A 27,877-nucleotide genomic window follows, 5' to 3' on the forward strand; every position below is an offset into this window, starting at 1 on the left:
ATGGAGCCCGCCGTTGGTGAATTACAGCTCGTCCCTGGAGCAACAAAAGAAGTCCCTGCCACGGATACTGTGTGCTGCCGAGCGGCACTCGCTGCAGCCGCGGCCACCAGCATTATCACCCTCGCCCTGGCTGTCCTCGTGGGTAAGTGGCTGAGGGCTCGCACGGGTCCCTGCACCAGGCGACTTGCACAGCGATGCTCACACCCGGCTCAGTGGTATCCATGTGACGATCCCCGAGTCGGAGGGCTGAGTGTACAAACGTGTAAGACTAGCCGGCCAGGTGCCCAGGCACACGCTGTGGGGTGGGTGGGCATGCGGGTGGGCAAGGTGATACCTGCGTGTTTTGGTTTCCCACAGCTGGGTTCTCCAAGGAAGTTCTCACAGCCAGGGTGAAATGAAGACAAATAGGGTCAGGGAAATGAACTTTTTAAATATCTTGAGAAATTTGAGAAGTATTTAAAAATGAACAATCATCTGTATTCCCGCCACTCAGCGGCTCCCATTCCATATTTGTTCCCAGCGGACATTCACGGAACTTGAGGTGAAACCCAGGGCATGGCGCCCCATCGGTGTGCGGGCCTGCAGCTACGAAATAAACGAAGGCAGTTCTTTGTATGCTTCAGTGGGGTGACCTACAGGCCCCTTCCAGTTGTGCCGCCCTACATTCCTGCTGTCCCTGAGGGGAGCCCCGCGCCCTGGTGGCTGTTTAGAGTTGAAGCCGTTGAAGTTAAATAACCTTTAAATTAAATTCCTCAGTCCCCACCAGCCACATTCCATGGGTGGCTCATGGCCACTCTATTGGACAGTGCAGATCTAGAACATTCTGTCTTCTCAGGAAGTTCTGTGGCTCTGGAATGGCTTCTTGTTTTTAATTTTTTTCTTGTTTATGCTATTAAGTTGTCCCAATTTCCCCCCTTTGCCCCTGTACCCCAGCCCCCCTTCCAACAGCCAATCCCCTCACCGTTGTCCATGTCCATGGGTCATGCCTATATGTCCTTGTCCAACCCCTTCCCCTTCGGCCAGCCAGTCCCTGCCTGCCCCTCCCCTCACAGCCGCCAGTCTGTGGGACCCGCCTCCTCTGAGATGACAAGGTTCTTACAGTGTGAAAGTCACATGCTTTCATGAGATGATGAGAAATTGTAGTTTGCAGGGAAATGCTCAAAGATCTCATGTAGCAAAGTAGTAAGTGGGCAATCCTATTGGGTCCCCCTAATTTAAAAAATATGTATTTGTGGAACATCGGGAATATTTTGCAGCCAGGCCCAGCTCACCTCTGCCCCTATTGTCTCTTGGCATCAAGTGCAGGAAATGGGACTTGTGTGTCTGCGTGCCTGAGTGTGTCTGTGCAGGTGTGGGTGAGTGTGCCTGTGTGCGGGGGTGGCCTTGCACCAGAGAGAGGTGGGAGCAAGGCTTCACAGCTTTATTCTCGAAGCACAGAGACGTTTTGTGAACAAGAGATAAACACAATCCCCTGCAGGGCCCCTGAAACCAAGGGAGGCTTGAAATTTAAATAATTAAAATAAATTTTAGCCCTGGTTGGTGTAGCTCAGTGGATTGAGCGCGGCTGCAAACCAAAGGGTCACTGGTTCAATTCCCAGTCAGGGCACATGCCTGGGTTGTGCGCCAGGTCCCCAATGGGGGCCAGGTGAGAGGCAACCACACACTGATGTTTCTCTCCCTCTCTTTCTCCCTCCCTTCCCCTCTTTCTAAAAATAAATAAATAAAATGTTTAAAAAGACATTTTAAAGTTAAAAATTAAAATGTACCTCTTCCCCCATTTAGACAGCTCACCATGTCAGGCCCAGGCCCTTAGTTAGCCTTGGGGGCGCAGGGGGAGGGGCTGGGACCTCAGCCGATTCTCCAGCTTCCTGGCAGCTTGTGACTATTTGCAGCGGAAACAGGAAGCCTCAGGTGGACACAGAGCATAAGCAATTCTGTCTGCACAACAGGGCGCTCTTTTTTAAAAAAAAAATTTAATTTCTTGAATGAGAAGACAAACCTAATGCCAAACTTTTTAGAATTGGTTTAGAATATTTATTTTATCTATTGAGTGAACAAATATCTAACTATCTGTCTAAAAGAATATTCATTCAGAGTAAATAGGATTGGGACCTGGCCTTCATGATTTATATGGCTGCTACTGTCATTTAAAAAAATTTTTGCAGTTATGACTATTTTTTCGATGGGTGTCCTTTTGACAGTTCCAACATATTTTCAACACTTAGAAACATGTGTTTTCATGGTTTATTTGGTTACTATTCTTCATTTAAAATTTTTTAAAAGACTTTATTTATTTATTTTTAGACAGAGGGGAAGGAAGGGAGAGAGGGCAAGAAACATCCATGTGTGGTTGCCTCTTGCATGCCCCCTACTGGGGACCTGGCCTGCAGCCCAGGCATGTGCCCTGACTGAGAATCGAACCAGTGACCTTTTGGTTCTCAATCCAGCACTCAATCCACTGAGCCACACCAGCCAGGGGTAAAAGTTTTATAGCTCTCATTCCTTGCCAGTGTGTACTTGTGACAAAGTGTTTCTGACAGTTGGAGACCCAGGTTTTTTCAGAGGGTGGTGTCCTGGGGCGCTGGTCTGGGGTTCCCGATACCCACGGCTATGGTCACGCCCTTGCAGTGTTTGGTGTCCCCTTCCCAGGGAGCAGGTGGGACTGTCGTTCCAAAGTGGAGGGAAGGAATCCTGAGGTTGTTTCAGCCAATTTTGGCTGAAGTTGGCTTCAGGCTCTGGCCGGGCATGACCAGTGAGGCAAGGATGACTGGGAGTTAGTCCTACCCTCAAGCAAAGCCTGGGGACCTCCAGGGCTTTGTGCTGGACCTGGGGGCCTCCAGGTGGGTGATACGTGAGAGCTGAAAAGGAGGCAGAGTTAATCATTCAGGGCAACCCCTGGGGAGTCAGCCCACCCACTTGTTTGTCAGGTGACCCGGCCCCTAGTTGGCAGGGGGCCTGTGAGGCTCCTTAGCTGAGCCCCGCACTGGGCTCTCTCACGGAGCCCTGGTCTCGCCCGCAGCCTCCCTCTCTACACAGGGCGTCGACGTGGAGCACACCGCCGTGCTGCAAGGGGTCCGGTACGCCCACAGCCTGCAGCAGGGGGCCTCAGACTACTACCGCATGCTGACGCCCGCCCTGGAAATGCTGGTGAGGGGCACCCGAGAGCAAGGGGGCAAGGGAGGGGGGAGCCAGGGCTTCCACCAAGAGGAGCTCTCCTGCTGAGCGAGCGGAGCAGGGGGAGGCCCAGGCAGGTGCAGGGTAGGGAGGTGGGATGTTATATGCGAGAGCGAGATCTCTCGTTCCAGGAACTGACGGACTCAGACTCTTAAGAGATTTATAGATGGTTTATTGGCCAAACAAAGTTTTTACCTGCGCAGGGGCGAACTCTCCTATGAGAGCCGCGCCAAACGCTCACAGGCTAGCTCTTTTATACAGTGAGAAGCAAGCAAGCAAGTTACAAAAGCAGGTGTTGCTGTTATCTCTGCATAGCTCTGAGCTCTGGAGGAGTTTTGCTCTGGGTTCAGGAGGAACTATCTGTCTGTCTCCTGTTGATAAGCTTATTTCGGATGACGACTTGTCTCTCTTCCTTATCCATTCTAGTGACCTTCAAGGTTTTCTGTTTAGCAATGCTTATAATTGTCTAGCCCTTTTTCCTAGCTCTCAACATTCCCCCATTTCCTTGTCGGCACTTATGAGTCAAATCCTTGAATCATACTAATGACGATGGGGCTACAAGTTAAACAGGAGTATAATTAATAAAGGCCTACTAATAGAGGAAATCAGGGTAGTCAGCTATGGGGACATCTTACAGATTCCTGTGTACTACGTTGGTTTTTCTAGCTTTTCCTGTTCTTTCAGTCTCTTGGTTAAGACCTTAATACTATCTCTAATTATCCCTGAATGATTAGCATAAGAGCAACAAGTTTCTTCTAATGCTGCGCATAATTCTTCTCCTTAAGAACAATAAATCTAATCCTCTCCGATTTTGGAGAGCTACCTCTGCCAATGAATCTACCTGTCTTTCTAAATAAGCTACTTGATCTCGCAGCAGAGATATGTCCTTAGAGAAAATCTGCAAAAGCTGTCTCAACTCTAACTCTCCCTGAATGAGGGCTGCAGCACTCAGTGCGGTGGACCCTAAGATCCTCACAGTGGCTACTATGGGTATAAGGGGAACTCTCTTCTCCCTAGTCCTGGAGGGGAGAACAAAATCTGGGTTTCCTGCATAGATACACTTGGGGAATTATGTACCCAGTTACACAAAACTCTGGATAAGAAATTGGTGGCAAACAATGGTACACCTTGAGTTCTGGATCCCATTACAAATCCCTTCTTGGGGCCCTCCTCTTGGCTGCACCCTGCTTCAATCCTTCCTTTCAGATATATCACCCCTTTATAATTATATAAAGGACAATGGACGAAGGTCTCATCTTCTTGTAACTGCTTCCGGCTGGACATGGACGTTGTCCTACCTAACCTTGGGTCGGGGTGCCCTGAAAGGGGGTGCAGCATGGAGGGAGTCCTTTCCTGTAAGGGGAAGGACCTTACAGAATCCAAGTCAGTTGGCTGTCACTGCGAAGTTGCAGGCTCGGTGTCCAAAGGCTGGCATTACTGGACAGTTGGCATCCTCGTCATATTCTGGAGGTGACAGATTTGGCAAGAGATTTGGAAGGCACAATTAAATCATAATTACTGAATAACAAAGGCAGGCACCTAGGTAAAGAATGGCTCATCTGGAGGAAGGTGTATGAGACATGCTACACCTATCTAAAACCCTGTGGCTCACTACACTTCGCTCGGGCTGAGGGGAATATATCAGGATTTCCCTCCTTTCAGATCTCTGGGCCCTTTCTGTTTTGGCTATTAGGACAGAAAAGGGAAGATAAACTCTGAAGTGAAGCCTACAGACCGCCCGAACCCTTCACTAACTAAACTACCTAGTTTAACTAAACTAGTTGAGTCTTAGGGGGAAATGATGAAGGTGGGCTCTTTAAGTGAGGCCTATACTGCAACCAATTGCTCAGGTAATAAGGCCATAGTCCTACGCCCAATGAAAACAGAAGGAGGAACACACAGGTTAATTTACACAACTACTCCTAAGCCAGTCTCTATGCTGGTGAGACTGTCTTTTGGGAAGACATTCAGTTGCAAGGCCCTTGCTGCAATGACATCTAACAATGGCAATTTGACAGGTCCTTCGTGCCTATAAATTGAACATCTTTGATGATATTACAAACCCAGTTTTAACTTTCAAATGAAAACAGACTTTTAAGACAGTTAGCTGCATGATTCTAATATCTAATACTGAGCATTGTGATTTTCCTTAGACCATGATTTCTCTCCCTAAGATCACCCTCATCATTATTAAAGAGACTACTTTGAGTCTAACTTTTAATTCTGCCTGTTTGTTTGCATAAACATACCAAGAGCAGCCTGGATTGCCTATGATCTTTAAGTTCTCTCCGCTGGAACTCACTCAGGGAACCTTTAGACTGACTTTAGTCTGCCCCTCAGGGCACAGAAGCAGAGCCACACATCTGCCACCTGGCTTCGCCTGTACCAGTCGTTTTACTTAAATCCTTGAGGCTTCCGTTGTGCCTACAGGTTCCTTTTAGCTATCTTTCAGGAAAGCAACCTTCGTTCCTTCCCTGGAAAGACTGCCATGAACCGCACAATTAACCAAGGTACCAGGCTTCTTCTCGTGGGCTTTTGCTAGCTTCGCAAGTCAATCCCAGTTCCTCAGGGCTTCCTGGTGACAACCAGAACCCAGACATGCCTCCTTCAGGCGTGACATTCCAGTCAAAGTATCGGTTAACAAACCACTATTAATGACTGGTCTTAATGGATTTATGCAGAGAAACCTTATGTCATTACTCACTCCTTCAGAATGCCAAATTCTGGAGGGATCAGATAGGGAGAAAAATACCAAGTGCAAAGGAAAATCCTTTCCCTTCTGATATCCTTTCATACACCTTCTTCATTTATATATCTTGCACTTTCCCTTGTTCAGTTTCCTACAGAGTGTGAAGTTTTACTATCCCTGGAATCCTTAATTTTCTTTTCAGAGAAGATACAGAACAAAATCTAAAACACAGACAGAGTTCTATAAGAACAGTACACAGGTAGAGGCATCCTCTTGCACCAGTGCGTCTACTGGGGCCTCCGCAGAGACATGCCATTCAGGTCCGGTCTCTTGGCAGAGACATGCTCCTTTGCCTCAGGCTGAAACACACATCAGGCCTAAATGACCCTTCCTGGGTCCCGAGTGGCAAAGGCATTCTCTTTAACCGGTTACAGGCGACCTTCGCTAGGTCTTCAGGTGACCCTAACTAGGTCTTCAGATACAGGGGGTTTCTGATCAGAAACGGAAGCAAAATGAAACTACATTCCTATAAAACCAGAAAACAAGTAGTTGAGGTTTCCTTTCCTCCAGGTTTAAAACTTTCACAACCTTTCTACATATTTTTGCCTATCTAGATTTAACTACAGTTTACCTTTAATCCCTGCTCCTTTCCCACCCTGGGAAGGACTGTACTTAAACTCAGTGGTTAAACTCAATCCGTGGTAGCTAAAAGTCCCTACCAGTACAGGCATCTTCTACTCAAAGTCCCTAGATATGCAGGGACATTCTGCAGCTTTCTGAAGATTAGACCTTGCAAACGCCCTATCAACTCCGCCCTCTGGGCTGAAGTTCCTTTTGGCAGGGCTTGCTGCCAAATGACTTCAGTTTCTGTGGTTACCGCAGCCCCCGCGTACAGCTGCCCTTCCCTGGGAAACTACTGCTATCCGAGAACAGAATGAGCTCTGGTTTTTCGTATGCCTCATCCCGCAAGTCTGGGCACACGCCTGTGACCCGCTCTAATATTTCATGGCAGCTATGCATGATGGTTGGATCAGGGGCTGGCAGCAGGGTGGCTGGACTCAGGGCTGCGCTTCTCAGGAACTGGACTGCTGGGGGATTCAGCAACTGCACCTGGTACTGAGTTAGCCGTGCATTAGACAACCAGCGATCAGGAGGGGATTTCAGAATTCTCTCTATATGATGCTCCCCAATTATCTGCAAATTCTGTCCAAGGGTGAGCTTGCTGGCCTCCTTCACTAGCATGGCTGTGGCAACTAGAGCTCATAAGCAGCCTGGCCACCCTGAGGCTACTGGGTCCAATCTCTTGGACAAATAGGCTACAGGCCTTCCCCAGGGTCCTAAAGCCTGGCTCAGCACTCCCTTTGCAATGCCTCCGTTTTCTGCCATGAACAGCTGGAACAGCTTTCCTAAATTTGGCAAAGCCAATGCAGGTGCAGATACCAAAGCTGCCTTAAGCGCCTCAAAGGCTCGGTTCTCTTTTTCAGTTCAAGTTATATTTCCCTCTTTTCCCCTCGTAAGTTCATGGAGAGGCTTAGCCAATTCTGCAAACCCTAGAATCCAGAGGTGGCAATATCCTACTGCTCCCAAGAACTCCTACACCTGCCTCTAGCAACCTTTCCAGGAAAGCAGCGGGAGATTCCTCCCTCCCCTGGATCACTTCACTAATCTTCCTAAAATTGGTGGGCTTCCTAGCGGCTGCCTTTAATCCCCTCAACAGAGCCCTGCGACACTGAAGGAGCGCGTCCCTTCCCCCGCTCGTGTTAGGGTCTCAGTCAGGGGGCTGACTGGGCAGGATATCCTCCACCTCCCTCCTTCCCACCGCAGTCTCTCCCTCTTCCCCTATAACTGCCTTGGCGGCCCCTGAGAGTATTCTATCCCTCTCCTCTGAGGTAAAGAGGGTCTGTAAGATCTGCTGGCAATCATCCCAAGTGGGCTGGTGCATTCTAAAAATGGTCTCCAGGAGGGAGATTAAACCCTGAGGTTTCTCAGAAAACGGGGGGCGGGGGGGGGGTTCTGATGTTTCCAATTATATAGATCACTAGTGGAGAAAGGAAGATATATCACCCGAGGGGTTGCTCCGGCAGGGGTACCCGGTCCGGGCGGTGCCTCACAGAGTGGCAGAAGTGCCGGAGGTGCTGGGGATACTGGAGCCTCCTCCCCTTATCTAGTTCCCCCTCGGGTGTGAGGAGGGCTCGAGAGTGTCCCCCCCTCCTCCGGCTGGGTAGAATGCGGCACTTCCCTCCTAGGGTAGGGAGGGAGCGCATTCTAGGAGTCTAACATGTCCTCCCCAGGTCCTGGTAGTGGGGGGGGGTAGAGTTTAGGCACCCCCCACCCTCTCGGCGAGGAGGGCTCCGGGAATTTCTTTTGTTTCCTCTTCCCACGGCTAACAGAACTGTTCTTCCACGGGAGGCACTCCTTCTTAGACATTTCTGAATATAGCCTGGCTTGTCTGGGGCTATGTCTACCCACACATCGATGTAAACTATCTGATCGGGGTGTGGGGCTCTATAAACTGTGGCCCGAACTGCAAACAATACCGGGAGGTCAAAAGTCCCCTCTGCAGGCCATCCGACACCAAAAGTCGGCCACTCTAGCTGGCAAAGAGTCTGCAGGAACTCCGGATAGAGCTGCATGCTCCCGTAGCCGCGTGCATGGCGCTGGAAATCAGAAAAGTTATTCAAGATGCAATCAAGCAGGGAGTTTGGGGTGGACTCCCGCTGGCCCATTTTCATAAGGCTTAGTTTCACATAACTGAGACAAACACAAAACAAAACAAACAGAAATGACAATTTACTTGCACTTCGTCCGCCTGGCCTCTCCTCTCGCGAGGACTTAGGTCTGTCTTAGCTAAGGCTGCCCGCGTAGAGTCCGGGTTAAACTCCCAGCCGTTATGCCATATGACAGACTAAGGAACCGCAGGTTGGGACCCACGCACGCTCCGTAGGCTGTTGCCCGTGGAGCCACACACTCTGTCCTCACACAATCAAACATAATGTTCACACTCCTATTTAGACATACCGCGGTTGTCACACTCACACATCGCAGCGCAGCGCAGCGCAAAACGAAACTAGTTCCAGATGCGACGGCGCGCAAAATGAAACTGTTACCAGATGCGACAAAAAACCCTTGTCGCGGGGAGCCGAGCTCCCCCTCCCCGGGGAGCCAAGCTCCCCCTCCCGAGGGCGTCCCCTCGTTACAGACTCCCGAGGGCGTCCCCTCCTTGGGAGCCCCCTGGGTGGAATTCCAGTGGCGTCCCACCTACCACCTCAGGGCCCAGACCCCCTGGCCAGGTGTTATACCGGACGGACCATCTCCCGGCCCAAATCCAAACCGGTCTAGACCTCTAAAACTCAGAATGAGGATCCTCGTTGTCGCTTACCCAGTCTCCCTTTCAGTTCCCAGATGGAGGATCCCGCTGGGGCCTCCAAATGTTATATGCGAGAGCGAGATCTCTCGTTCCAGGAACTGACGGACTCAGACTCTTAAGAGATTTATAGATGGTTTATTGGCCAAACAAAGTTTTTACCTGCGCAGGGGCGAACTCTCCTATGAGAGCCGCGCCAAACGCTCACAGGCTAGCTCTTTTATACAGTGAGAAGCAAGCAAGCAAGTTACAAAAGCAGGTGTTGCTGTTATCTCTGCATAGCTCTGAGCTCTGGAGGAGTTTTGCTCTGGGTTCAGGAGGAACTATCTGTCTGTCTCCTGTTGATAAGCTTATTTCGGATGACGACTTGTCTCTCTTCCTTATCCATTCTAGTGACCTTCAAGGTTTTCTGTTTAGCAATGCTTATAATTGTCTAGCCCTTTTTCCTAGCTCTCAACATGGGACACCTGGAGCAATGGGACAAGGCCGGGGTGGCCAGGCTGGTGCACTGGAGAATGCAGGGCAGGGTGGTGTGCGGTGGGAGCTGACTCCTGCAGGGCTTGTGCAGTGTCTTCCAACAGAGAAATGAGAACCCTCGTACACGGCCGGTGGGGACGTGGAACGGGGCCGCCACTGTGGAAGGCCAGCTCTTAATCAGAAAGTTAAATATGGAGTCACCCTATGACCCAGCAGGTCTGCTCCTCAGTACCCACCCAAGAGCAGTGGAGACCCACGTCCATGCAGAAACCTGCACACGCGGGAACATTCAGCCACGGAAAGGAGTGAGTGCTGACTCTTGCTGCAGTGTGGGTGGACCTTGAACACACGATGCTCAGTAAATTAAAATGTTAAATTTAAATCTGTTTTAAAATGTTAGCATGAATTAAAATTAACTAAGATGTAAAAATTAGTTCCTCAGTGGCACCAACCACGTTTCAAATGCTCGGTAGCCATGGGTGGGTGGCGGCTGCCGTACTGGGCAGGGCAGAGGTAGAACATTCTGGAGATTTGTGGAATGTTCTATGGGATTGCACAGGCATAGATGCAGGCAATGAGGACATGAACTGGTGAGTCCATCACACCAAAATACGCCACCCCCATTGTTGCCGTGGAGACCCAAGTTAGGGGGATCCCCGTCCTTGGTTCTTGTCTTGCTCTCAAGAGATGATTTCAGGCGAGAGACAGCGCGTACAGTGGAAATGAGAGAGCGCGTTTATTTATGAAACGCACTGGAGCACGAAGCTGCGAGTGGGCACCCAGATAGCCTGACCGCCCCGACTCCTGGGATTTTAGCGGTTTTATGCTCGTAGCCAGCTTCTAGGTTCCCCTCCTCCTTCCCTCTCCAGACCTTGGGGTTGCTATACAGCTTCAAAGGCTTCCTTTCCCAGAGTGGAAATGATACATAATTTCGAGGGCTCCCCTCTTCTCGCGATATTATAGTTTATCTCATGATGCTCGGAACAGCTGGCAGTCTTATCTGACCGGGCTCAGGACTGCTGAGTTAGTGAGTGAGGCCCGTCTCCCTCCCCTCTCTGCCTTGGTCTGCTGTCTGTCCTGCCGAACACCCGTCAGCAGTCACTCCCCATTCTCCACTCCGCGTCCAGCCCCTGGCAACCACCAGCCCACTTTCTGTGGCTGTGCCTGTTCTGGACATTTCATACAAATGGAATCACACACCTTCTGTGTCTGGCGTCTCTCACTGAGCATCACGTGTTCAAGGACCATCCAGGTTGTGGCGAGTGTCGGTGCCCCACTCCTTTTCATGGCCGAGTGATGTTCCACTGTGTGGATGGGCCCGATTTTACCCACCTGGCAGTGGAGCAATATTCTCACATGAATAAATTCGGAATATCCTTCCCTGCCACTGCTGGGCTCTGTGAAGTCACTGCGTGCATTGGGTCTAAGGGGAGGTGCTTTTCCGTCCCCCTCCTCCAGCTCTCCCACACAGGACAGGCCACCTCGGGGACGGGTGCCTGGGCTGTGGTCTCAGCTGGGCCGCTGTTGTTCCCGTTGCAGTTTGTGAGCAGCTTTAGGAAGACAGAGTTGGAGGCCAGCTGCACGGGCTGCACGGTGCTAGGTTACAGGTGAGTCGGGGCCTCCCTGGGGCGAAAGGAGACTTGGTGGACACCCGAGACGCTGGAGGGGTCCAGGGAGAGGGGCCCTCCTTCCATGGGCCTCTGTCCTCCCTGCAGGGACGGGAACTCCAGCATCCTCGTGCATTTCCGGCTGCACTTTCTGCTACTAGCCCTGCGGTCGCTGGACCTGCGCCTGGAGCAGGAGCTCTTGCAGCAGGGACTCCGAGCGAGGCTGCAGGGCCATGGCATCCCCCTGGCCGCCCACGGCACCATCGTGTCTGCCGAGCTCATAGGCAAGTAAGCAGTGGAGACCTGCAGGAGAGGAGCTTTAAACTTGAGGTTTTGAATAATCGCCCCTCCCACGATTCACGCTGCTCCACCCTCAATGGTACAGACCAGGTGTCCGCAACCTGTACACGGTCAGAGTGTAACCATGTTCGTCTTCGTAGCCCACTGTGCTTCTGTTGAGGCCATTCGACTCTGCGATTGTAGCACAAAAGCAGCCTAAGACAATGTCTAAACAAATGGACATAGCTGTGTATCGATAAAACTTTATTTACAAACACAAGCGGTGGGCCGAATTTGGCTCATGGCTGCAGTTTGTTGATCCCTGGTATAGAAATAAGATAAATCTACGCTGAGTTCTAAAATCTGAGGATACTTCAGACTATTGTCAGAATAAAGATTGATCACCTTGCCCTTGCCCTACAGGACATTTATTGTCCCCTCCCCACCCACCCAGACACACCAGGGCCTTGATGTTAACACTGTCTAATAGAATGTTCCGTGGTGGCGGGAATGTTTCGTGGCCACGCGCTCTGCTGTGGTAGCCACTGGCGCCTGGCTAGTGGACACGGTCATGTGGCCAGTGAGACTTCCATTTGTTTTCATCTTCATTGACTTAAGTTAGACTTTCCTGCCACAGTGGACAGTCCCACTCTCTGCTTAGCTTTCAAAGAATGTCACTGCTCACTGCAGAAGCTTATATCTCTTCTCCATTTCGCTGCAGGAAGCCAGAAGGGGCCACTGTCAGAAAGAGACTTGAAATCAGGTATGTTTTTCTCCCTTGGATGAGCTCCTTGCCCTCTGCCGGGTTTCCTCTGATTGTGGTCGCCGCGAGAGGGCTCCTAAGACTTGGGTCAAGTGCACAGAGGAAAGGCCTGAGCTCGGTGAACATGAGTTCTGTGCGCCAGCCTCCTCTGGGGGGCAGCTTCGCAGCCGTGTGCACACCGCGCTTACAGATGAAGCACTTCGTTATAAAAATAGTCATGGGGATGTAAAGTACAACACGGGGGTCATAGTAACATTGTGGTAACTACGCGTGGTGTCAGGTAGGCACTGGACTTACTGGGGAATCACTGTCAGATGTCTAAATGGCCACTCACTATGCTGCACAGCTGAAGCTAATAGAACATCGTATGTCAACGGTAATTGAAAAGGAAATTTAAAACATTTTAAATACAGATGAAGCACTTTGAATTATATGTGGCCAAGCATGATTAAAAGAAAACATTACTGGGTTATTTATTTATTGATTGATTGATTTATTGAAAAGTGGTAGGAAGCTGTTAAAAGAAAAAAACAAACAGTTTGGAGAAAAAAATAAATGCCACCCGGAACCTCATCGCTTTACTGTTATAGTGACTGTCTTTCCAGACAACTCAAGGCACACAGACAGGTACATCTCTTTAGCTTCACGTCCGTGGTCCTTCGCTAGGGGTGACGCTGCCTCCAGGGGTCACTGGGTGATGGCTGGAGACGTCTGTAGTTGTCACAACTCGGGGTGCTCCTGGCATTGAGTGGGGGGTGCCAGGGATGCCAGTGGACCCCTGACAGGACCCAGGACGGCCCCACAGAGGGTGACCCAGCCCCGGTGTGAACTATACACTTAGCATGGTTAAAACGGCAAATTTTATGTTGTATATTCAACCACAATTAAAAAATTTTAATGTTACCTATTTCTTACTTTTTTACTTTTTAAATTTTATTTATTGATTTGAGAGAGAGCGCGCACTGAGTTGTTGTTCCACTTATGACACATTCCCTGGTTGCTTCTCGTCTGTGCCCTGACCCGAGGCCAGACCCGCGACCTTGGCGTAGCAGGACGGTGCTCTCACCAACCGAGCTCCTTGGCCAGGGCTCTTCCTTCCTTTTTTAAAACACGGGGCCTAGTGCCCTGGCTGCTGTGGCTCAGTGGATTGAGTGCCAGCCTGTGAACTGAAAGATCACTGGTTGGATTCCCCATCGGGGCACATGCCTGGTTGGGGCCAGGTCCCTGGTAGAGGGTGTGCGAGAGGCAACCCATCCATGTTTTTCCCTCTTTCTCCCTCCCTTCCCCTGTCTCTAAATATAAATATATAAAATCTTTAAAAAGAAGATGCAAAGTAAAACCTAGCAGTGTGGAATTACACTCAGAGATGAGCAAGTAGACAAGAGATGGTGTGGGAGATGGAGGTTCTGAGCGGAAGGTGGACTCTCGCTGCCGCAGGGAAGGTGGAGTGAGGTCAGGACCTCGGCTCTTCTCTGCCCTCAGGCCACTGTCCAGGGAGCGCCTTCTCCTGTGACAACAGCCAGTGTGTCACCAAAGTGAACCCGGAGTGCGACGACACAGCGGACTGCCCCGACGGCTCCGACGAGGCCCACTGTGGTCAGTCGCCCATCCGGCCTGGTCTCGGGCCGCGCCCCCTCCTCTGGGCCAGCCGCTGGCGGTGCTCTCTGGCCCACTCCGCACAGCACAGCCAAGTGTGGGGCCCCGAGTGTGTCGCTAAACGTGGGAGCCGTGGGGAGGAGACACTCAGAGGTGGACGTACCAGGAGCATGGCCAGTGCCCTGCCTCCTTGGGGGTCCTGGTTGGTGATCTGTCTTGCAGACTGTGGTTTGCAGCCGGGCTGGAGGACAGCTGGCAGGATTGTGGGCGGCGTGGAAGCATCCCCTGGGGAGTTCCCTTGGCAAGTCAGCCTCCGAGAAAACAACGAGCACTTCTGTGGGGCGGCCGTCATAGGGGCCCGGTGGCTGGTGTCCGCTGCCCACTGCTTCAACGAGTGAGCCCACGCCCCGGAGGCTCGGACCCACCCCATCCCTGTACCCCACCTTCCCTCCACCCTGGAGTCGCCACCTCTCCTGGGCGCCCTGAGAGCCCCTTGGAACTTGTTTTTCCTTTCTTTCTCTTTTTCGGTTGAATCTGAATGCATTCTTTTTTAAAAGTTATTTTTAAATTGTGGTAAAATATACATCACATGCATTTACCACTTTAACCATTCCAATTAGGTGGCATTCAGCACATTCACGCTGTCCTGCCGCCATCCCCACTGTCCCTCTCCAGAACTTCCTCATCTTTCAAAACTGAAACTCTGTCCCCATTAAACACTAGTCCCCTTTCCCTGCCCCCAGCCCCTGGCTCCACCAACCACTTCCTGGCTCTGTGGATCTGACTCCTCCAGGGGCCTCCTGTGAGTGGAGTCACAGTGTTTGTCCTGTGTCTGGCTTCTCTCACTGAGCGTAATGTCCTCCAGGTTGCAGAAGGTATCAGAACGCCCTTCCTTTTCAAGGCCAAGGAACGTTCCCCTGCGCGTATACACGCATCCTATTTTGGGCCCCTTATTATTTCTCACCCTAACCAGCCTTGTTATATCCTGTCTTGGTTTGAAATGTTGTTACTTCCCACACTAGGGATGTGTTTTTTCATTCATTATGATTTCTGACAATGTTGCTTGAAAATACCAGTCTTGATGACTGAATTTGGGGTACCCCTTAACACTTGCCCCCTGAGATGGCCTCACTCTGCTGATCGCCCTCCGCAGCCCTATCCACGGGGGCCTCTGAGCTGCCATTTGTTTGCCCCGCAGGTTGCAACACCCCAGCGAGTGGGTGGCCCACGCAGGCACCACGCAGCTCAGCGGCTCGGAGGCCAGCACGGTGCGGGCCCGCGTGGCCCAAATCCTCACGCACCCTTCCTACAACCCTGACACGGCTGACTTCGACGTGGCGGTGCTCCAGCTGGGCAGCCCTCTGCCCTTCAGCAGGCACGTCCAGCCCGTGTGCCTGCCGGCTGCCACGCACGTCTTCCCACCCAGGAAGAAGTGTCTAATCTCGGGCTGGGGCTACCTCAAGGAGGACTTCCGTAAGCATCCCTCCCCGCCGGGCCACCAGGAGGGAAGTTAGCCACACAGTCCTCCTTAGTCGCCCACTTGCTGACATTCATTTGGAATCCCAACGGATACAAATGGGAACTTTGTGCTCACTTGCGGATAGGCACAGCATGGTGAGAAATTTGAGTTGAGGACAAGAATCTTCTCGTTTAAAGTGGGACAAGGTGATGCAGGGAAGAGCTGTTTACATCAGCTCAGACTGTAAATTGGGGTCCTTTACATGGTATATGTACTGCCAGGTTTTTTGGTTTTTCAGGTGTTTTTTTTTTTTTTGCATTTTTGTGCTTTTTGTGGCTGATTTTGCTGTCCCTAGCACAGAGCCTCAGCGCCGCCTGTTGTTGCAGAGGGCAGGAAGGCTGGTGTGGGCCTCAGGTAGGAAACACTCGGGGGACAAGCTCCATTCAGGCGTGAGTCACAGCAGTGCTGGCCTTGGGTTCAGTGTAACGAATCGACAGTGTTCTCAGTGGGAGACCCGGGCAGTGCACACGTACGAGAAAGGGAAGGAGAACGATTACTTCCGATTACACCCGTAGAAGGGAGGCATTGCTGCCAGTGCAGATAACATGACGTAGTGATGCTGATTCTAAAGAATGTTTATAATAATCAGTCTAGTAGCTAATCAGTCCTGTACTCATAATAGCTGCTTTCTCGTTATCTTTGCAAACAGTTTCTTTGGGGTACAAGGTTGCCCTAGGCCCAGTCCTAAGGTTATTTTGCCCTGTTTTTTTAAATGTACTAATAAAACTTTATTTATAAAAACAAGCAATGGAAATTCAATTAAAAATAAATAAACTAAAAACAAAGCCGTGGGCCGTGCCTGGCCTGAGGGCTGCAGCTTGCTACTCCCGCCCTAAGTCACAGTAGAGGTTAGGGGGCCGAGGACGGTTCAGGTGGCCACCTCGCCCTGTGTTCACACTCCAGGGTCTGAGGTATGAGATGGGCAAGGCAGTTCCTCTGGGATGGCAGCTCCAACTCTGGTTTAAAGCGGCTCCATTTTTTTGGACAAGTGTATATTAAATGGAGTGTCTTTAAACAAAAGCACACGTAACGCAAGGTTACGTTTCGATTGCTGGATGAAGACATCGTGACAGTCTCAGGGGACCTCCCGCTGCGTCTCCCCAGGAACGCAGTTCCGTGCTGGCCCATCCAGTGCTCACACAAACTGCCCGACCATGAGAACCAGCTGCGACTGGGCGGTGACGGGTGCTGGGGAGGACTCCAACAGGGTGCTGCAAGGGGATGAATGGGGGAGGGAGGGACAGCTTTGGGAAAGGGTCCAAGAAGGGGCCCCTCAGCTAAGACCTGGCTGGGGGTGAGGCAAACCCAGACAGGCAGAGTCAGGGCACAGGAGCAAGTGCCAGAGTTCTTAGGAACAGAGTTCTCTGGGACAGCGCTGGCCCAGAACATTCTGGAGCTACAGCGTCCGATATGGTAGCCACTAGCCTCAGACCAGCTCAGCAGGGAGACAGTGCCTGCCGCCGCCTCCAGAGCCTGGGCGGGGGACCTCGTGCAGGGAGCCCTAGGGCTTCCCGAGTTCAGGGTCTGACCTCCCTGGCAGGGCCCATGGGCCTGTGTTCTGGAGTTTTCCTAGGTTTGGGCCTGCCTGAGAAAAAAGGAAATCTAATCTTCTCCTGGAAGACTAGGATTTCTGTGATAAGGGAAGACCTTTGCCACAGGAACCGCTGCGGGAGAGCACGTAGTTGATGACTAAATTCTGTCAATAAGCGTCTGGGCCCCTCCAGCTCACCAACCACACTGTCCCAGGGCCCGGGCAGGGAGCAAAACCAAGAAACCCCTGCCCACTTGGAGCCCACAGTCCAGACCGGCACGTCCAGCAGAACTCTCCTCAGGGCGCTCTAAGTCTGGGCCATCCACTGTGGGAGCTGCCAGCCCATGAAGCACGGCCAGTGCAACTGAGAAACTGAGTTTCACGTTTTATTTCATTTGAATGCATTTAAGTAGCCATATGTGGTCACTGGCTACTGGACTGGACACAGCAATTCTAGGGGCAATAAATACTAAATAGATAAGTGATAGGTGGTAATGAATGCAATGGGGAAAACAACCGGGACGGGGATGGGAGGGGAGCTGCACTTTTAAATAGGGAGGTCTGGAGAGGCCTCTTTAAGAATGGAGGTGAAGAAGGAAGGCAAGCAGATTCCAGGGGGAACAATCATGCTAGGCAGCTGGAACAGGATGTGCAAAGGCCCTGGGGTAGGTGGTCCAGTGTTGGGCATTTAGGCTGAGCCAGCAAAACACTGCCACTGCCTGGAGGGTTTTAGGGAAAAAAGGGTATAATCTGATTTAATGTTTACCCAAAATGGCCCTGGCTGCCAGGTTAAGAAGAGATCCCAGCAGGGCAGGCCCAGAGTAACAGCAGAGCAGGTAAGGGGAGGGGAGACGTGGAGCCCAGTCTTGGGCTGTCCACCTGATACCTCTTAGCTATCTGGGTGGAGAGTGTTATTAACAGGCATTTGTAGAGTGTTTACTCTTTGCTAGTTTCTGAGGCTGGTGCTACAGCATCACTGCTTGCAGCTGGGGAAACTGAGGCACAGAGAAGCCATGTTCTTTAGCATTCCGGCTCAGGGTGACTGCCAGGGGGCCTGGAATGCTCACCCCACTTGCCTCTCCCATTCTGGGCAGTGATCAAGCCGGAGATGCTGCAGAAAGCTACTGTGGAGCTGCTGGACCAGGCCCTGTGTGCCAGCCTGTACGGCAACTCACTCACGGACCGGATGGTGTGTGCCGGCTACCTGGATGGCAAGGTGGATTCTTGCCAGGTGAGCCCTGGTGCCCACGCAGGCCTCAGACAACACCCTGCCCATGGAGGCCGGCTGGGAAAGGCCCCCAGGTTTCTGCCCCAGGGTTCCCCTTCCGAGAAGGGGGAGTCCTTACTGTTTCTGGTCCCCCACCAGGATGTCCCCTGCTTGCTTTCTAGCACAGCTCTGGATTTCCTCCTTTGTAGCTTCTATTTTTGCGCTCATTTCTAAAGCCTGGCAGGTGGGGAGAGCCTGCTGCAAGCGCTCAGGCTGCAAGTGGTCAGCGCTGGAACCCGGAGGGCTGGGAAATACGAAGAGAGCGCTCACTTGTGTTTGGGAACCTCAGGCTCCAGGTGGGCGGGGTGGGAGGAGAGGGCAAGGAATCAAAGGCGGCAAAGCCAGGGCACATCGGGCGTTTCAGGAGAATGCCACGGCAGCCTGCGAGCTGTCTGGAGGCTCCGGCAGCGCAGCCACACTGTCGCCCTAAGCAAGGGGTGACACTATCGAAGATGTAGTGGGATTAGGAGGGGACGGGTTGGTGCTGATTGGGGTTCAGTTTTTAACCGCTCGTGCTGGAACCGGAAAAGATCTTAAATGTCCCATAGTCCAACTGTGCTGTTTTATTTTTACAAAAGAGGAAACTGAGGTTCTGAGATGTGACTTATCGGCCCACATTTTCTCCATGTGTAGATGCACGCCCCCGCCCCCAGAGCATTCTCTGACCCTGCAGCTCTGGGACTTGGCTGGGCGGAAGTAGGAGCCCTGACACCCCCTGAGGGTGGCCTTTGTCTCCTAGGGTGACTCCGGAGGCCCCCTGGTCTGCGAGGAGCCCTCTGGCAGGTTCTTCCTGGCCGGCATCGTGAGCTGGGGCATCGGCTGTGCGGAAGCCCGGCGTCCAGGGGTCTATGCCCGTGTGACCAGACTTCGAGACTGGATCCTGGAGGCGATTGCTATGGCAAGCAAGCCTCTGGTTCCCACGGTGGCCCCTGCCCGCGCCACCCCCAGCACCTCCTGGCCCACCAGCTCCAAGAGCTGGATGGTCAACACCCCCACCAAGCCCACCGTGACCCCCAGCTCTGCGTCTCTTGATGCAGTGACCGCCTCTAAGCCACAAGGTATTTCCTGGGGACACAGGCGAACTAGGTGTCTGCCCCCCGCAAGGTCAGAGCAATTGGTGTCGGCTTCCGGAGGCACATTCTGCACGCCTTCACTGTGTGGTTTCCAAGGACGCGGGTCCAGTCACAGCCCAGGTCCTCCTTCACTGTCCCACAAACCTGCAGCGCTCTGAGCCCATCAGAACTCTGCTTCACATAACGTCCCTACACCCCCGCCCCATCCCAACATCCTGTAATAACCAGACCCTCCCTTTGTTTGGAGAGCCCCCCATGCCACGGTTCTAGTGTGCTGGCTCCCTGCTTACAGCAAGCCCCTGAAACCTGACCTTGGGGGCTTCGGGTCTGTGTCTGGCGGGACTTAGGCCGATGGGGCCGGGGCTCTCTGCACTTTGACCCTCTCAGTGACCCATCTCCCCAGCTGTGCTGCACACATGCTGTGAGACCTTAGGACGCTAGGTAGAGTGTCCTACTGGTAAGCCTCAGTTTCTCCATTTGTGTAATGGGAACGATTTGCCCCAGCCCAGCCAGAACCAGGAGGTTGTGCCTGATGTCCCATGGTCCCTGTGGGCCCAGGTACCTGAGAGCCAAGGTTCCCGGACTCCCTTCTTTGCCCCCTCACAGAGTGCGGGGCCAGGCCAGCAATGGAGAAGCCCACCCGGATCGTGGGCGGGTTTGGAGCCACCGCTGGAGAGGTGCCCTGGCAGGTCAGCCTGAAGGAGGGTTCCAGGCACTTCTGCGGAGCAACCGTGGTGGGGGACCGCTGGCTGCTGTCGGCGGCCCACTGCTTCAACCAGTAAGACCAGCCTCAGCCCAGGAGGACTGCTCAGCGCCCCCCGTCGTCACTGGGTTCCCCTCCCCCCAGCCCCATCAAATCCTTGTGCGTTCAGAAACCAGTCGTGACCAAACTGTGGTCATCTGTGCACTGGGGTGGCCACAGCAGAGGCAGCCCCCCAAACCCCACCCCACCCTGGAATCACTATCCCAGTGTCTGGGTGTCTGACTGCAAATAAGAGGGGGGAGCACAGAGAGGTGGGGGCCCTGGGGGAGCCTGGGCTGCAGCTTCTGGAAGGATAACCTGTCAAGCTGGTCTTTGGGGAACAGGGGCTAATGGGGAGCCTCCCGCCCCTTTGCTGCACAGCCGGGTGGCCTCGACCTTTGATAAAGCTGCAGTGGCCTCTCTTGCTGCTAGGCCAGCTGCCTCTTGTTACAGACGAGGAAATGAGGCCTCAAGGGGCTCCTGGCATTGCCCCCAGTCCCCCAGCCTGGGACTGCTCTGTGGGAGCAGCCATGAGGCCCCCTCCCCCCTTCTGGTGCCCCTTCCCAGAATCTGGGCCCTGCAGCTCTGCTGGGCTTCCTGGGGGCCCAGGTGTCTGAGCGGCCCCTTGTCGGCAGCACGAAGGTGGAGCTGGTGCAGGCCCACCTGGGCACTGTGTCTCTCACGGGCATCGGCGGGAGCCCGGTGAAGGTGGGGCTCAAGAGGACAGTGCTGCACCCCCAGTACAACCCCAGCATCCTGGACTTCGACGTGGCCCTCCTGGAGCTGTCCTGGCCCCTGGTCTTCAACAAGTACGTCCAGCCCGTCTGCCTGCCCCTGGCCATCCAGAAGTTCCCTGTGGGCCGGAAGTGCATGATCTCCGGATGGGGTAACACGCAGGAGGGAAATGGTGAGTCCCTGGCAGCTTCTCTGCTCCCACCGCCTGCAGCCCGCTGGCCTCTGCACTCCTTCAGGGGTGGCAGACTCCAGCCGCGGGCCCAATGTGGCAGGCAGCTTTTGATAAATGAAGTTTTAATGGTACACAGCCATGCCCATTAGTTTACAGATGGCCCGTGGAGGCTTTCCTGCTACCGAAGCAGGGCTGAGTAGTCCCGACGGAGACTGACCTGTAAACTGAAAATAGTTACTCTTTGGCCCTTCCCAGAAAAAGTTTCAGACCCTTGTGCTATACCCTTTAGAGTTCCCAAGAGTTAACGCTTCCTTCGGACACTCGGATGGTCTCCCTGCAGGTCACCCAGGGTGTTCGGGAATGCATTGGGGGACAGTGGCAAGATCCTAGAGCTTTGAGTTGGGATTCTGGGTTCCACCTCCTTTGTGCTATGTGACTCAGTTTCCCTGCAGCACTGTGAGCCTCAGTTTCTTCATCTGCAGCATGGGGTGTACCTTTAGAGCTAAACCAGACATTGAATGGTGATCACTCTGTGTCATTGGCGGGGGGTCTTGTTTTCCTGGCAGCAACGAAGCCAGATACTCTACAGAGAGCGTCTGTGGGCATCATCGACCAGAAGGCATGTAGCGCCCTCTACAACTTCTCGCTCACAGACAGGATGCTGTGTGCCGGCTTCCTGGAGGGCAAGGTGGACTCCTGCCAGGTAGCACTCCAAGGGGGACTGGGCGGGTTCAATCGAAGCGGCCACACCACTCCACCTGGCAGTGCTACTTGCACAGACTCTCGGGTAGAGGGAGAAGGGTTTTCAGTGCAGGGAAAATCAGGAGATGAGCTAAGTGTCTCTAAATGTGTAATTTAGAGAAATTATAGTATGCACAAGCAGAAGATGAGGTAGCAGTTTGAAAGTAGGTGGTAGATATATACAAAATGTATACATACTTAAATATATCTCTATACACATATTTAAAATCATATTTTATATATACACATATTTAAAAAGATATACGATGTATAGTAACTGGAAAAAAGCTAATCAGATCAGTACACATCTGACCACAACGTCCAGCAGGGGTCCCTCCTGGAGAGGTGGCCACGGGTGTGTGGGCAGGGCTGCGCCTGCCCCCAGGGCCCACGCCCCCATGCCACATCCTCCCCCTGATGGGCCTCCCCCACTGTGGGAATTCGGGAGGTCCTGGCAGTGTCCTCTGCAGTGTGGCGCCTGACGGTCACAGCCAGCCCTGTCTCCTTCTCTTAGGGTGACTCTGGGGGCCCCCTGGCCTGCGAGGAGACTCCTGGAGTGTTTTATCTGGCAGGGATCGTCAGCTGGGGCATCGGCTGTGCTCAGGCCAAGAAACCCGGCGTGTACACTCGGGTCACCAGTCTGAAGGGCTGGATCCTGGACATCATGTCCTCCCACCCCCTTCCCACACCTGCCCCCTCCACCCCAAGGACACCTGCCACCACCATTCATGTCCCCAGGACAGTGGCTGGCTTCACGGTCCTGGGGGTCACGGCCAGCAAACCCACCCTCTGGACCACTGGTAGGGCAACCGGCCCACCTGCCAGCGGGACTGCCACTGCCATGAACACCACCGCTAGGGGACAGACACCACTTCCAAACGCCTCGTGGACCACCAAGGACTCCCAGCTGCCAGGTACTGGGAGGGATGAAGTGACACATGTAGGTGGCAGGGACTCCGTATCAGTCCGTTAGGGCTGCTGTCACAACGTCCCACAGGCTGAGGGGCTTAAGCTACAGACATGCACTGTCTCCCAGTCCCAAACCTCTCTCCTTGGCCTGGAGACACCTGTCTTCTCCCCATGTCCTCACGTGGTCATCCCTCTGAGTGTCTGTAGAAGGACCCCGTCACGTTGGATTAGGAACCACACAATGACCTCATTTTACCATAATTATTCCTTTGAAGGCCCTATCTCCAAATGCAGTCGTATTCTGACGGCCTGGAGAGCAGGGCATTAACTGTGAATTTCGCGGGCCCACCGTCCTCCTGGCAGTGCGCGGGCGCTGACTGGGCTGACCTGCGCCCTCAAGTGGCAAATGCCTTGACCTGCACCTCCTGTCTGCTCCCATCTTAAAAAGGAAATTTCAGGGGCACCAAGGTGCGCTGCGTGGGGAGATGGGGGGTAGGGGGGACGGGGTCCCCATGAGGGGAGTTCCCCAGACACTCATTTCGTGCTCACAAAGCCCTCTTCTGCGCTAGGCCCCGTGCTAAGCTCAGGTGCAGCAAGGAACCTAAAGGTCAAGAAACGAACTCGTAATAGAATGGCGCATAGTTCGGAATGAAAGGAAGACGAGCAGGAGGACGAAGCTGGGGCCCGGGGATGGCTGGCCTCCCAGGCTCCCGTTGTAGGTTGAGGGGGTGTCTAACTGGCCAGTAGAGACACTGGGAGACAAAGGACCCCTGAGATTTTTCTACTCGTGTCTAAAATGCTGAGTTCACTTTTATTAACTATTAATCAGAACTACATGAAATTGCTGTTTTTGTAGGTCAAAAATAAAGCCCCATCAAATACGGGCAGTTTCATGTGGCTCAAGCTAAGACTAAGTTAGTTAGCAGGGGGACCAGACATGACACGGGATGTGCCAGGTGGACCCTGTATTAGTGAACCCGCCCATTCCCCAGGCGGACATGATCTTGACACTCTCATATCCAGGTTCTGGAGACCATGTCTGGGCTGCTTTCATTCAGGTGGGGAGGCAAGGACCAAGCTGCTTCTGGGAGGCCCCCAAAGGGCAGATTCTCAGCACACAGGCTGCTGGTCTGTGCAGGCTGTACCCACCTTCCTTCCTCCTGCAAACTTTCCCAGAACTCCCCACTGTCCCGAGGCCCCTGCCATTCTTAGGATGACTCCTAACAGAGACTGATCCAGGGAGATTTCTCTTCCTCTTTCCTCTGTTACCAGTCCCTCTCCCTGGGCCTCTCCTAGATCCACACTGTCCTTTAGGTCAGGGGCGGGCAGGGGTATGTGTGTGTAACTTAGCCCCATTACAGAGATGTTGGGGGAAAACTACCCATAATCCCACTGCCCTATCATATCCCTCATGCTGTGTCACGAGGGTTCTTACCTTTTCCCTCTGCACATGTTCACCCAGTGTCCTGGATCCATCAGCCTGAGTCATCCAGATGCAGAACTAAACCCACAAAGCCAAGTTTATGGGCTCTTTGTAACAAGACAGCTCGCATACCAGAGGAACCAGGGGTGGCTTGCCAAATAAAGCAAGTCAGGTTGTCAGGAAGTCAGGATCTGGGGGTGGAATGGGGTGTAGGTGACCTTGAGATGAAGCAGAGTTTTCATGGGCTCAGACCAAAGCAGAGCATGTGCCAAGGGCCTGGATGTGGGTATAGAGGGTGAGGAAGATCTGGGTTCTGTCTCCTTAGGAATCACAGTTAAGATAGAGGTGACACGTTGAGGCTGGAACCCCCTTATCTGAACCCTGCACCTTGACTGGAAATCAAAGCAGTTCCAGTGACTTAGGCCCTCCAGGCCCAGGAGGGCCTTTCCTTCACAGCACTGTCGTCAGTCTGGGTTTAGGGGGCCACTCAGAACACGGGAGTTTGAATTGCATAGCTGTAGCAGTTCTTGGGAGAAACACTGTCTTGTTAACTCCCCAGCCAGCTTCATCTGGGTCCGGCCTCTAGCCTGATGATTTTCACTTTCCCAGTAGCTATGGGCTGCGAATTCTTCACTTGGGGACCCAGAGGTGGAAGAAGGTCCTGAAATGGCAGGCACTGTTCGCTGTGGGGGCAGGTTCTCCAGGAAAGGGGCTGCAGCTTCTGTTGGATTCCCCAGGCCTCCTGGCCCTGGGCAAGGTCCCGATGGTGTCAGGAGGCTAGAGGTAGTGGGGCTAGCAGGGATGGGGCAGGTGGCCTCTTGCCTCCCCATCTTCTTCCAGCTGAGCGAGGCGGAGGCAGGCGGGCCTTTCCTAAATCTGGAGGGCAGGAGAGGCAGCTGGGTGGTGGGAGAGTGGCTGGGGAAGGGGGCTGACTCCGGAGTGGAAAGTGTCCTGTGGGAGTAAGGGGGCTGGGAGGTACCCCTGTTGGGTGATAATGGGTCCCTGCAGCACCCTCTTGAAACTGCCCTCGTGCTTTCTACACCTGTGTTCTGAGGGGAGTGGGGGCAGCGTCACAGCTCAAAGGCGCCTGGGAAGACAAGCTAGCACAAGTGCCAGTGGGACATGGCAGGGTCTCCTGGGCAGTGCCACAGGTGCATGAAGGTCCTGGGCCAGCAGGCAGCCTGGCTCCCAGGGGGCTGAGAGATGCCTGGGAAGAGTGGTTGTGCGAGGGGCACTACCCTGGCCCCCATCCAGGAGGAGGCATGGCCTCAATGCCTACAGGAAACACATTTAAATGCATTTCAAGCATTTGGGAAAAGCCCAGAAGAGGCGCATTTGTAGGATCAAGCACCAAGTCCAGCGTTTCTTTGTGCAGAGTTTTTCCGAGGTGGGTCCCCCACCCCACTTACGGGGCGGCACAAGAGGCACCTTTAATACTCTTGATGACCCGCGCCTACTCCCCTACAGGCTGCGGCCTGGCGCCAGTGGCCACGTTGACCAGGATCGTGGGTGGCAGCGCCGCGGGCCTTGGGGAGTGGCCTTGGCAGGTGAGCCTATGGCTGCGGCGCCGGGAGCACCGCTGCGGGGCCGTGCTGGTGGCAGAGAGGTGGCTGCTGTCTGCTGCGCACTGCTTCGACCTGTGAGTCCAGCCCGCCCCGCCCCCTGCCCTTTGGTGGTGCACCAGGACCCCATGGCTCCAAAACTTACTATCAGGCTTCCGAGCCTTTGCCTGTAATGGCACCCCTACTCTGTGCACCCACACACCACACAGGGCTGTGGGGGCCCAGTCCACCCCCTCCTAGCCTCCCTAATCCCTGGGAACCACAGCCTCTCCCAGCGCAGGGCCAGGCTTGCTGGTGACATGGGGTCTCCATCCCCCAAAGGCTACACACTGGAAAGCCCCCTTTGTGGCAGGCTGCTCAGTAGGGGGACCAGGCCAGGGGTCCTGCCATCCATAGACTCCCAGTTCTCAGGTGTGCGGGGTCAGAGGGAATGGGCAGGCAGGGCAGGGGGCCCTCTGGGCACCAGGGCCCTAATCCTGGGCAAAAATGGGAGTAGTTTGTGGTGTCACCTCATTGCCCCGGGCACACTACAGGCATAGGCACCCCTCCTCACTGTCCTAGGAGGAAAGAATGGCTCAACCCCATTTCCAAATGAGCCACCTGGGGCCCAGAGAGAAAGAATGCCCTGCCCAAGGTCCCTGGCTGACCCCCTGGGGCACAGCTCCATGGGGCAGAGTCCAGAGGAGCCCCAGGGGGTGGGAACAGAGCGCAGGAAACCAGGCCAATGCCTGTCCCCACACGCCCTGCAGCTATGGGGACCCCAAGCAATGGGTGGCCTTCCTGGGCACACCATTCCTGAGTGGCACCGATGGGCAGCTGGAGCGAGTGGCTCGCATCTACAAGCACCCCTTCTACAACCTCTACACGCTCGACTATGACGTGGCGCTGCTGGAGTTGGTGGGGCCCGTGCACCGCAGCCGCCTGGTACGGCCCATCTGCCTGCCTGAGCCAACTCCCCGGCCTCCTGATGGGGCCCGCTGCGTCATCACCGGCTGGGGGTCGGTGCGCGAGGGAGGTAGGCGAGTTCTGTAGGTGAAGCCAGACCCCGCACTCTGGGGTTAGTGGTCTAGGGGGATCAGGAAGGCCTTCAGCCCAGTCCCGCATGGCCCCACCGTCCGCCTCTCCCGCAGGCTCCATGGCGCGGCAGCTGCAGAAGGCGGCAGTGCGCCTCCTCAGTGAGCAGGCCTGCCGCCGGTACTACCCTGTGCAGATCAGCAGCCGCATGTTGTGTGCCGGCTTCCCGCAGGGTGGCGTGGACAGCTGTTCGGTGAGCGCAGTTTAAAATTGAAATGAAGGCTATGCCAGGGACCAGGCCCCATCCATCTGGGGAGGAGATCAAGGTTCTCTTCCCTCTAAAGCCCAACCAGGGCCCCTTCTGTGGTGCAAATTTAAGCTAATCAAGCAGGGAACCTTTTCCGCCTCAGAGGCTTCAATGGACCACCATGCAACAGGCATCCATCACCAGCCAACCCCCCGCCCCACCCCATCACATCCTCACCACGGCCCTGCAGGGGAGGGATGGGAACAGGCTGCAGTGTGAGGCCCCGTTCTGCTAAGGAACCACTGCGGCAGGTGTCCACAAATGCCTGCCAGCCAGACGAGTGGCTTCTCTTAGCACTGAGCCTGTTTCCGAGATAAAAAGGGAGGCTCGCAGGGGTAGTCATCCACTTGGGGTCACACAGGGAACCCAGGCCACACTCCTGTGGTTGCCAGTCACAGCATGGGAAGATCAGGTCAGTCCTTCCTTGTCCCCAGGGCTTCTGCTGGGGAGACGCTGCCCTGTTCTGAGCACCTTTCCTCTCTCCTCCCCTCAGGGTGATGCTGGGGGACCCCTGGCCTGCAGGGAGCCCTCTGGCCGGTGGGTGCTAACTGGGGTCACCAGCTGGGGCTACGGCTGTGGGCGGCCCCACTTCCCAGGTGTCTATACGCGGGTGACTGCCGTGAGAGGCTGGATCACACAGAACATCCAGGAGTGACACCCCGTGGCCGCCCAGGCCTGGAAGGAGTTGTGAAGGCAGTAGGAACCAACCAGCCAACAGGCAGCCACCAGCCCAAGAAGGGGAGTCCAGTCCAGGTGGTGGGGGCGGTGCTATGGGTAGCAGAGTACAGTTTCACTGTATATTTCGTTCCAATAAAAAGCCCCTTGTCCCTAGCCTACTGGCTCAGCACCTCCGCATTACAGCAGAACAACCTGCCTGCCCATCATCCAGGGCCCAGAGATGGGATGAAGGATGTGGGGGGAGCAAGTCCTCCC

General features: G+C 53.9%; 1 protein-coding gene across 2 annotated transcripts; it reads left to right on the forward strand.

Moving 5' to 3' along the window:
* TMPRSS9 (transmembrane serine protease 9) lies at positions 1-27,647 on the forward strand. 2 transcript variants are annotated; one of them, XM_045202551.2, is made up of 18 exons: positions 1-142; positions 3,020-3,147; positions 11,244-11,311; positions 11,420-11,599; positions 12,316-12,353; positions 13,836-13,949; positions 14,172-14,343; positions 15,148-15,422; positions 18,094-18,230; positions 19,006-19,324; positions 19,946-20,117; positions 20,717-20,988; positions 21,555-21,691; positions 22,244-22,643; positions 25,529-25,700; positions 26,373-26,638; positions 26,754-26,890; positions 27,438-27,647. In XM_045202551.2, exons 1-18 carry the CDS (start codon positions 1-3, stop codon positions 27,597-27,599), a joined length of 3,291 nt encoding a protein of 1,096 aa, XP_045058486.2. In that variant the 3' UTR covers positions 27,600-27,647. The 2 variants fall into 2 exon arrangements, with proteins under 2 accessions (XP_045058486.2, XP_024424976.2); XM_024569208.3 differs by lacking the exon at positions 11,244-11,311 and having other exon boundaries at positions 3,020-3,146; positions 11,453-11,599.
* Positions 27,648-27,877: the final 230 nt, after the last annotated feature.

Source organism: Desmodus rotundus, chromosome 9, assembly GCF_022682495.2.
Source record: "Desmodus rotundus isolate HL8 chromosome 9, HLdesRot8A.1, whole genome shotgun sequence".
NCBI lineage: Eukaryota > Metazoa > Chordata > Mammalia > Chiroptera > Phyllostomidae > Desmodus > Desmodus rotundus.

Coding starts and splice junctions, on each gene's coding strand:
- TMPRSS9 (XM_045202551.2), top strand. CDS start 1: ATGGAGCCCGCCGTTGGTGAATTACAGCTCGTCCCTGGAGCAACAAAA. Junction 3,148..11,243: donor CGCCCGCCCTGGAAATGCTG/GTGAGGGGCACC, acceptor TTCCCGTTGCAG/TTTGTGAGCAGCTTTAGGAA. Junction 19,325..19,945: donor GACCGCCTCTAAGCCACAAG/GTATTTCCTGGG, acceptor GCCCCCTCACAG/AGTGCGGGGCCAGGCCAGCA.